An 11,046-nucleotide genomic window follows, 5' to 3' on the forward strand; every position below is an offset into this window, starting at 1 on the left:
GGGGGGGCGCGTGCCCCCCCCGGATCTGTGAGCGGAGCAAGGGTGGGCTGTTACTGCAGGCTGGGGCCAGGGCTATGCCGGGCTCTTCCTGGCGGGGGGTTGGGCTGGGGCTGCAGCGAGTTTTGGGATGGCTGCAGCCCCTTCCTGTAGCCCTGCTCCCCGCAACCCCTGAAAAGACGCTCGCAGCTCCGTCCTGTGCTCCGCCCTGCCCTGGCTGGGCAGTGCCCACCGCTGCCTGAACCCAGCCCCACTCCCACCCTCACCACGGGGACCTTGATCTGCCCCCACCACGCCCCTTCCCTCTCCCAACCCATTTCCTCACAACAGACTTTTCAGCCACTTACCTGCTCTCCAAGCTGCTGGGCTATTTATCAGTGATCAGATCAGTATCAGCCGATATGGCTCACTAAAAATCGGCCATCGGTATCAGCCCAGAAAATCTCTATCGGTGCACCCCTACTTCAACGAAAAGTACCAGCTGACGGCTGGCTACAGGCTACTCTTTAAGGTTTCCTTTGCTCATTGTTTCCAGCTGTTTATGTTGGCAGCCTTATGTAAGAAGAATATTGCTGGATGACAATAGGAACATGAGGATGGAGTGGCTTATAATTTATTAAAGTATTCTAACAGCAGTTATAGACTGCTGAAGTAACAACAAACAGTATTGGTAGTACAGGAGGCCTACTGATAATAGAAAGTAACCTGGTAACTTGAAGTCTGGATATCTAAACTCTTCAGAGGTTCCCGTTCAGAGGAAGTCCTGGAACATTACTTGATTTTTTGATAACTATGGTGAGTTCCTAGAAGAAACTACTGAGAATAAATCAGGGCTATGTAGGCACAATGTAGAATTCAGACTCACGCTGAATCTTATTTTATAAGTTAGGAAACTGGAGGGACTTCACATTACAGAAGATTGCTGGATCATTGATAATTACATATACATCCACTGAACAGAAACCAGTTCTACTTTTTTGGAAGCTGCTGAAAGCTTCATATGCGGAAGAAATGTATAGGTCCAAAAAAAGGGAGACAGAATTACAAAAGTTGTACTTAATACAGAAAACTTCCTAAAAATAAACACTAAATAGCTTGTGGATTCCCTATTTTTATCATGTACTTAGTGGGGGGTGCATCTACATGTGATGCTATGTTGCCACAGCAGTGTGCTAAGGTGGTGTAGTATCCATGGGCAAGAATCATGACACTGCAGCTATGTAGCTACAAATGTGCAACGTAGTGCTTAAAAATAACTGTGCGCAGCATGCACAGCGCAGTACAGGCTGTTACTGCATCATCATTTAGTACTCCTTTTTAGAGTACTGTACTAAGATGCGCCCACAATGTATTTAGTCTAAAAGTGTTTAACCCTTTTTTAAGAAGCTTTCTGTCTTATTAGTGCTTTTTCTCACAGGTTACCTAATAAACTTTAAATCTCTCTGTGTTGCTACACATTTGTTAAAGTGTTTCTCTTTGTTTAGCATAAATGGCTTATCCAGTACCATCTGAACTAGCATCTTCAGTAACAGAAAGGCTAACTCAGTAGCCTCACGTTCCTTCTATATAAATGTTTTCAGAAAGGAACATGCAACAAATATTGTGCCTCACTTAAAATTAATGTCAGACACTGTTCCTCAAAAGTTTATTTTAAATCCTAGCATGTCCGACTTAGATAGCTTTTCAGAGTGTGCGTTAATCAGTGGTGAGGAAGTATTTAGATTCAAGAAGAATCATTTCCAGATTGCCCCTCTGATATGATAGCAACATAGAGGTATTCCCAGAACTGTCAGAAATAGAGACTAACATTGTCCAACCTGACAGCTGCTTGACTGGCTAGAACAACATACTTTTAAGTTTGGGAACAGGGTAGCAATTTTCTTTTTAATGGATTACAAATGATATGCATTCTTTGACATGATACATGTACAGCCATATGCACACCAGCACATGCAAGAGTCCCTTTGTCTATTAATTTTGTTTTTACTCCTTAGAGGAAAAGAACGAAATCAAAACATGCATGGCAGGTAAGGAGATAAATTAAAGAAGTTTTCATTGACCTCAAATGTCCCTTTTATAGATGTGTCTAACATCTGAATACTCAGCGTAAGTATTTACTATTCACACTCTACTATTCCTATCCTTCCCCCCTTATGGAAAGACCTACACATTCCTTTTTTAAGTTAGGTTATTACAATAACCAGCAGTCTTCCTTGCTTTGCAGGAAGGTTATTAAGATTGTAATCAAAGGATCCCAATTCCCTTGGGGCTCTAATTCAAAATCCGAGAGAAATACAAATAACAGTTGGCACAGAAGCAAACCCTTGGAGGCTCTGATGACTCTGACTGCCTGCATTAGATCTAAAGGGCAAGTTGGTAAGCTCTAATGTGAAAACCTTATTTATCATTCTAAAATACAGTTAATTGAAAGTTCTTCAAATTCAGAAGAAGTCTAATTTATTTTACTAAACAAATTAATCCCAGCTACTGGAATGACTTGTTGGTCAGAAATTCCTCATCAATTTTGCTCTTACTCATGAATGAAAGCAATTTGTGATTAAAACAAAGTATGGATGTTCCATCTGCAGTTTAATTTCTGATATGTACTTGAGACACCAGAATACTAGGTGCCTGCAGATACACAACTCCCACTGATTTCCGTAAGATTGGAGCATGTAGATATCAAAGGGGGCAATGACATTACACAGGATTTAAAAGTGTCAGATTTCAGTAAAATAAGACAGTACTGTACTAAGTTTAGCCTTCATTAAGGTACAAGATATGCATCTTACACAAGGTACAAGATCATCTTTCTTAAATGGACAATAAGAAACAAAATTCACAGCCACAAAAATCCATGATGGTAAAAAGAAAAACAAAACACTTAGACCAGATGCATCAAATTCACCCTACTGCCCAGACCATATTTGAAACAGGCACTCCTTAGGGCACATCTGGCCCATCGCACTTCTCATGAGTCAAGCAGTGGCAGCAACAGTGGGGCAAGTAGCGTCAAGGAGCTGCAAGCTTAAATGTAGTTGTCACTCACCTCCCCAATGCTAATATATGTCCCAATAGGGCTCTGCTCCCCAGATTCTGGGGTGTCCCTGCTCACCCCAACCCTGAACTCCCAGCCCTTTTAAAATTTTACAGGCAAGATGTTTGACACCCCTGACTTCGATGAATGCTTCAGGTGCTCTGAATGTGTTTGATGTGTATGGATCTTTCCATGCAACAAGAACACCCATAAGTTAAAAGCAGATTATCATAAAGCTAGATAAATACATGAGTTTTACACAAAATATTTAAATTAAAATCTTCATCAGCATCTAAGCATCTACTTTCTCTGGCCTTATAAGAACCTATCAACAGATCATTAAAATCTTAGTCAATTTTTAAAAATGCTTGGACTATTCTTGCAATACTAGAAGAAAGCATACCTGGATTTGAAAGAAAAGAAGTCTCCTTTGTGGTATAGCCAACAATTCCAATTTTTTCTGAACCCATGTTTACTATTTTGTAAGGTAGGATATATCCAGTGATGTTGCTTGTTATTGTTTTTTTTGCCTTAATGTTGGCACTCAGGATGGGAAAATCCACACTTTTAAGTAATGGATTCAATAATCCATCCAACCCATTATCAAACTCGTGGTTCCCCAGGGCCTAAATGAAAAACAAAGGGGAAAATTACGTTAGATTCCATCTCAAAATTACTATTAATGCTCTCTCACAAGTAACATACTGGGCATGCTCTACCAAACTTTGTTTGACAGAACAACAAAATTTTGTTCTGGAGTGACAACATCCTGTCATATTCTGAACAATGTTCTGTTGTTTCTCACTAACACAAGCATGCTATATGCAATTCTTATCTTTTCTTCTGTTTCTTCCCTTATAAGCCTTCTGCCCTTCCCTTCTGCTTTTTCTTTCTATTGATCTCATTACTTATGCTAGTGCCTGGAATCAAGCAAAACCACCAAGCCAGATGCTTTGATTGAGGTCATAAGTGCATAGCAGAATATGCAGATTCAAAAACGTGAATGCTCCTGCTGTGATAATTAAGACTAGAGATGACCCAGTAGGGAGATAGGATGAATGTCAAAACTACTAAACATCTCTCTGCAGGTACAAAGCTTGATTGGTCAATGTGGAGAAGCTTGAAACTCCTCTAAACAGGGGTTGGTAAAACTAAAGTTAACATGCAACTGTGGGGATACTCGAACAACGCAAACATGCAAATGCAGAGGAAACTTCCAGACTAATGAATGCCAACTGGCCTGCCCACATACTGTAGAGTCATGCACCAATAAGGACCTTGCTAAGGCTACAGGATCAAGCAATGATCAAGATCAAGCAAATGTGCCCATTTTTTAACTCAAATTTGAACATGATGATGTCCTACTTTGGCATGTGTACTGTGGACAAAAATCAAATTCTAATATTGGCATAAAACAGGGTAGAAGCATCTGTATATTCTTAAAACTATACCAAGAATAAAGCATACTAATACACACCCTGGATGACTCTGGGTATGTCTACACTGCCTCATACTGTGTTATAGAGCACTACTGTGACAACACCCCCCCATCACCTTACTCATTATCCATGCACACCAAATGCTGGAAAAAACGCAATGTAGCTTCCACAAGCACTAATAAACACGTAAGACATGGAGTGCAACAGAACTGGTTGTACTCTGGGCAGGCACCAATAGTCCCTGCTTTACATGTTTTCATTCACTGGTGGGCCCAGAATAGAAGCAAGGGTGTTTTCATGACAATGCTCCCTAGAACGGCTGGAAGTGAAGTAGGCATGCACTTTGTCTTTGCATTGGAGGGAGCAGAGCTAGGAAAATCAGGCTGTCACCTTCTGTTCAAAGACAAGAATGCAAGCAACATGTTTATTTTGTATTTGGAAAGTACAGTGATTTCATTAATAAATGTCAGAGTAGTAATAGTAGAGTATGTTATCTTTAAATGTAAGATGTGCTTTAAAAGAGTGGAAAATTCATGTACAGACTGTGGTTCTTGATGTACTGACTGATATTTTGGTAAACTTTATTTGCATTACAACATTATATAGGCAGGTATTACCAGAAAAAAAGCAATATGGTACATACCAGTATAAATAAAAATCATTTATTTGTATTTCATACCCCTACATTCTTAAAACCATACCAAGAATGAAGAGTATGATCTATGAAAGTCAATAGCAGAATTACCCTGGAAGTCAGTGAGTTAGTGGTCCTCCTTCCCCCACCTTTTCTCTGGAAAGCTAGTATCAATGTTTCATCAGTCAGTACAGAATACTGTATATACTTGCTCTACTCAGGTGAAGAATTCCTGTGTATTTTGGGAAATGCTGTTCCAGTCTACCATAAACTTCTGGCAAGCTTTCAGTCCTGAGAGAGATCATACCAATCCTATGCAGAAAGGAACTATAGTTACTTCACATTCCCGCTGCTTTAGAATCTTACCTGTATTGCAGGTGCCTTTAATGAAGACTGAATTTTGCAAAATAAAATGCAAAAGAACTCTTACAAATCTAAGAAAATGCACTTTGGTTGCCAGGCATATACTATACCGATCTCTCTATCCCAGTGGTTTTCAACCTTTTTTCATTTATGGCCCCCTGAAAAATTTCAAATGGAGGTGCAGACCCCTTTGGAAATTTTGAAGGAAGTGTGAACCCCTTTGAATTGTAAGTGTGAGTATTCACATACTTTTGATTGATCATAGTCATCTTTTGCCCCTTAGGCATAGTCCATGGACCACAGTTTGATGGCAGCAGAAGAAAAAAACATATTTAATTTTTTTGCTTGTTATGGGGAAAAAAAATCCTTCCAAATAAAGGTGTAGATCAGCATGGTAAAATTAGAATGCACATTTCTATCACCATTCAAGATACTGTGACCTCTCAACACTTTGAGGTCTGCAGGCAGAGCTGGAAGGACTTGAAAGACAATCCTTTATTCAAATGAGGTGCAGATATGGGAGGATATGCAAGCATAGGGAAGGGCACAACAACAAAAATCCCCAAGCCATATTCCCTTGCTCTGGCTTTCCCAATCACCATGCAAGTTCCCAGCTCCAATGCATGCCCAATAACTTTCTTGTGCTGCTCCAAGTTCTCCCTAGGCTCTCCTGCCTGTACCCTAGAACAATCTCCTGGACCTAAGGCTCCCTCCCTCCCCCTACTAAAGCCCCAGAGACACCCACCCAAAGATAAATGGGCTTCTTCCTCATGCTTCCCCTGATTCGATCCTCGCTGGGTCTCCAAAATCCTCCAACTGCTCTTTCCAAGTCCTCCTAGCACGGGTCTTCAGAGGCAGGAGGTGGGGGCAACAGTTCCCACTACATGCACTATTGGGGGCAGTTGTGTGGAATCAGTGATGGCAGGGCTGCAGGGGGTTTGGTGGGATCAGGGTTGGGGGTTGGTGGGACAGTTCTACACTTAGACTGATATAAGCAGAAGAATTAAGAGCCCCTAGATCATTGCATCGAACGCCCTGCCCATGAAATCTGCTTAATTAGTCATTGGAATAACTCAGTTAGTAAGGCTCACAAATGGGCAAATTCAGTCTGTATGTACCCACAGTAATTTGGATACATACAAATTATTATTGGTACGTTTATTTCAAAGTCAGTATTTTTTGGTCCCCAGCATTTCGAATTAACAAGCTTTTTTCTGATCCAAGGGACCAGAAAACAGCTTTAAATGTCAAAGTAGATGTATTTCAAATTATCTGTATGGTAAAGCATATAAAAACCTATACTTTCAGCTGGGGAGTGCCAACAGCTTTAAGGTATACAACACTTTGAACTATCCAATATCAAATTAACAAGGTTTTACCATATTGGTTGAATGTAATACGTACTTCGTTTTGATCACTGTATAAAAGGAGAATCAGAAAGTACAGGAAATTTGTATTGGCCTAGGGAAGCCTATGTGGTATCCTGCCAATACCTTGTCAGGGCATACATGCCTTAACATCTTGTCTGTCAGATCACACGTGTGTTAGGGCCATGCCTTGTAGACAATGGACCGAACTGAACCTATGGTTGTTCTCTAAAATAAGATTTGTGTTGGGATCTCCAGGCTGCGACTTTCTGCCAGCACTGCAGTCCCTGAGACTTCAACACTGACAACATATCAATAACACCCAATGAGAATGGTGATGATGACAGGGGTAGGCACCAGGGGATGCAGGCATGGGAGGAGGGAGCAGGGAGTGCAGGCACCATGAGAGGGGGCAAGAGCCAGGAGGTGCAGGCATGGGGGGATCAGGCAGCACAGAAGACAATGGGTGGGGAAAGCAGGGGCAAGGGGCTAGGGCAGGCCACTTGCCCACCAATCACCTGCCCCTCTGCTGTTGTTTTTCCCTCTGTAGCAGTGGGAGGGTGCAAATTTAAGACAACACTCCAATATTTAGACTCTATACACAGAAAATTATAACAAAAGTATAAATTTTCCATGTCTAAAATCTACTTATTGGGGGGGTCGTCTTAAATTCAGAGATGTCTTGGGTAAATACAGTACTTATTTTGTAAAGAACAACAAACCCATTCCCTCCTGTGATCTAATCAGGATTTGAGTCAGCAATCCTGAGACAAAAGACTTGTTCGTGAAGTTGCCTAAAAAAATGATAGTAAATCTCAGGATGTCATCCTCCCGTTGTACTCGGCCTTGGTGAAGCCACAGCTGGAGTACTGCATCCAATTGTGGGCTCTGCAATTCAAGAAGAATGTTGAGAAGCTTGAGAGAGTCCAGAGGAGAGCCACACACATGATCAGAGGGCAAGAGAATAGGCCTTATGAAGAGAGGCTGAGAGCCATGGGACTCTTCAGCCTGGAAAAGCACAGGCTCAGGGGGTACCTGGTGGCTGCGTATAAGTATATAAGGGGTGTACATCAGGATCTGGGGGAAAATCTGTTCACCAGAGCGCCCCAAGGAAAAACAAGGACCAACGGTTATAAACACCTCCAAGACCGTTTTAGGCTGGACATAAGGAAAAATGTCTTTACTGTTCGAGCCCCCAAGACCTGGAATAGACTCCTTCCAGAAGTGGTGCAGGCACCTACTCTGGACTCATTCAAGAAGTGTTTGGATGCTTATCTTGCTGGGATCCTTTGACCCTAGTTGATTTCCCGCCTCTGGGGCAGGGGGCTGGACTTGATGATCTTCGAGGTCCCTTCCAGCCCTAATGTCTATGAAATCTATGAAAATCTATAAAATCATGCTACATGACAATTTGGATCCAGGGAAGGGTACTGGAAGGAAGCGGTGTAAGAGCTTACTCACTGTGCTTCTTCCAACATCCTAGCAGGGAAGGGCTGTTTCTCATCTGAGTAATCTGTGTCAGTTCCTTTCTTCCAAAGTTGGTCTAATAATATGTCCACATTTCAGGGATGATGGGAAAAGTTATCATGATAGCAGACAGGTAAACACAAAGTTAGATAGCTGAGAAAGGTCCTCACTCTCAGATCTTGTAGCTGCTATACCAGAGAATATTTCAAAAAATCTTAATTCATTTAAGTCTCTGTAAACACAATACCAGTCTTGGTATGGCAGTAATACCACTCAGCGTGCAAGGTCATGCCCTATGACAAAACTGAGTGGAAAAGTGACTTATTTCCTATTTATCAGGAAGAAGGCAGAGTAGTGTGGCACTGTCTGCCTGACTTCAGACTAGCACAGGGGTGGGCAAAATGCGGCCTGCCAAGCCATTATATCCGGCCCGTGGGGCCCCTAAAAAATTGAGAAAGTTAATACTTATCTGCCCCTGGCTGCCTGTCGTGCGACCCTTGATGCCTTGCGAAAACTCAGTAAGCGGCCCTCCGCCCAAAATAATTGCCTGCCCCTGGACTAGCATGACTAACTACCTCTATATTTATCAGCAGGGATCCAGGTTTTCTGTTTCCCATGGAAAAACGGAGTAAATCATGGATTTTAACCTTTATCAGAGGCAAACACAGATTTCTCATTTCACCAGAGAAACCCACCAGTGGCATGCTGTTCCCAGTTGCCCTGCTTCCCTTCCCCCGCCCCGTGACCTGGCGCAGCAGGGAGTGGAGGAGCTGCGCAGAAAACCTCACCGCCACTCTCCCTCTGCTGCCCTGGCGATGCGCCTACTGTGCATGGGGCTGCAGTGAGGGCAGCGGCACGGGGTTGCACCCCTCAAAGCAGCAGCAGGTGCTGGAGGCACTGCAGGCGCATCACCAGGGCAGCTGGGGGGGCTGGCCGGGAGGGGGGGGGGGGGGGGGGGGCTCGCAATGGTGAGGAATCCCTGCGTGGCCCCGCTGTCCCTAGCTGCGCGGGGTTGTGCCTGCTGGGCTGGGGAGGGCCTGGGGGAGGAAAGCAGGGCGGGAGCTCAAGCCTGCAACCTGCTCCTGCCCCGGGTACAGATCTGGAGTGCACGGGTCCCCCCTGCCTCCCCAGAATGCATGCAGTGGCAGGCAGCCACCCTGCCCAAGCCTGCAGCAGGGGGGAGCAGGGGCAGGGGGCTGCAGACCCGGGTCTGTAGCCCTGGCAGCTGAGGGCCCCCTCCAGCAGGACTGGAGGGAGCCCTCAGAACAGGGGCTGCGGGTAGGGATTAAGGGGCACCAGCAAGGCTGTGGGGGCTGTTGGTGGGGAGTGAGAGGCACCATTAAGTGAGCTTAAGATCATGAAGGGGCGCGTCTACACGTCACTATGGTGCCATTGTTACTGTGCCATGACTTAGTACTTTTTTTGGAAGTACTAAATCGTGGCACAGTAACAACCCCTACTATGCCATACATGCGGCGCACAGTTATTTTGAGCAGCTACATCACCATAGTGACATGCTACAATGGGGGAGCGCATCGCTAGTGACATAGCTGCTGGTCATGGGTAGACATCTGCAGATGCTACGTCGCTGTAGCATACTGCTGTTGAAGAAAGCTGCTGAGAGGCCACTCAGGGACTTAAAGTAATTCTGCTTCTTGTTCCCAGAGAAAAGTTAACCCTGTTAGTCTGAAGTGATGTAGAAGGCAGGGTAGGATTTACACCTTATAGACTAACCAAAGTATATAAATAGATGGACAGACAGACTAACCTAAGGAATTATATATCTATATCTCTATCTATATATAGCTATACCTATATACAGCTACTTTGGTTAGGGCTGGAAAGTGAAAATCTACCTTGCCTCCTACATCACTTCAGACTAACAGGTAACTACATTTCTCTGGGAACAAGAACTACTCTGAGGCCCTGAGTGGTTTCTCAGCAGCTTTCTCCAACACTCAGCAGGCACCATCCCTTTTTTACCTTTTCACCACGCTGGAAGCACAGGCTGGTTTCTCCAGAACAGGCCACAGGTTTGCATAATTTAAAGCAATTCCAGAACAAACAGCCTGGGCTAGTTGTACTGCTGTCATTGCCAAGAGTTTCAGGGAGGGAATCCCAAGAGATATCAGATCTTAGGCCAGTCCCTCCCCTGTGGTAAAATGTTGCAATTTGCAAAGTACACTGCAGTTCAGCCAGGACCTGGGACCTGGGGTAGGGATCCCTGCTACCTCTTCAGGTCCAACAGGGCTTGGAATCTGTCATGGCAGAGCATGCAGCGTGGAACGGGGCATAACACTCCTCAGATCCCAATCATGCCATTGATACTTTAACATCGGCCAAGGTTGAAAAATGTCTTCAAAACAAGACCTCTGAGAACAAAGCGTGCAGAGCCAAGGAGCACCACACACCCACAGTTCCACACACACATTTCCTTGCCTAACCTTGACCTTTCTGGGAAATAAGTGAAGCCTGCCTAAACTCTTTCCAACTGGGAGGGGCAGCTTGCAGACCTCTTTCTTTCTCTCTTGAGTCTTCCCTGAAGTCTTCCCCCAGTTCCTCCTTTCCCTTTCTACCTTTGTATTCAAGTCACTATCTCCATTTTAAACACTGTTTTTTAAAGGATATCTTGCACATCCTTTCACAGCATCTGTTGAAGTAAGCTCCAGCTCTCAGAAAGTTTGTGCTATATATCTCTCTCTCATTTAGTTAGCCTATAAGGTGCAAATTTACCCTGCCTCC

The 11,046-nt window shown here is 43.9% G+C and overlaps 1 protein-coding gene across 1 annotated transcript in view; it reads right to left on the reverse strand.

The window, feature by feature from the left end:
- The window catches only part of NT5E (5'-nucleotidase ecto), a 46,493-nt gene that overhangs the window by 32,212 nt on the left and 3,235 nt on the right, over window positions 1-11,046 (reverse strand). Inside the window, exon 2 of the mRNA XM_006027110.3 lies at window positions 3,438-3,660. Within this exon, the coding sequence (XP_006027172.2) occupies window positions 3,438-3,660 (223 nt within the window). The remainder of the gene's footprint in view (window positions 1-3,437; window positions 3,661-11,046) is intronic.

This window comes from Alligator sinensis, unplaced genomic scaffold (genome assembly GCF_000455745.1).
Source record: "Alligator sinensis unplaced genomic scaffold, ASM45574v1 scaffold55_1, whole genome shotgun sequence".
NCBI lineage: Eukaryota > Metazoa > Chordata > Crocodylia > Alligatoridae > Alligator > Alligator sinensis.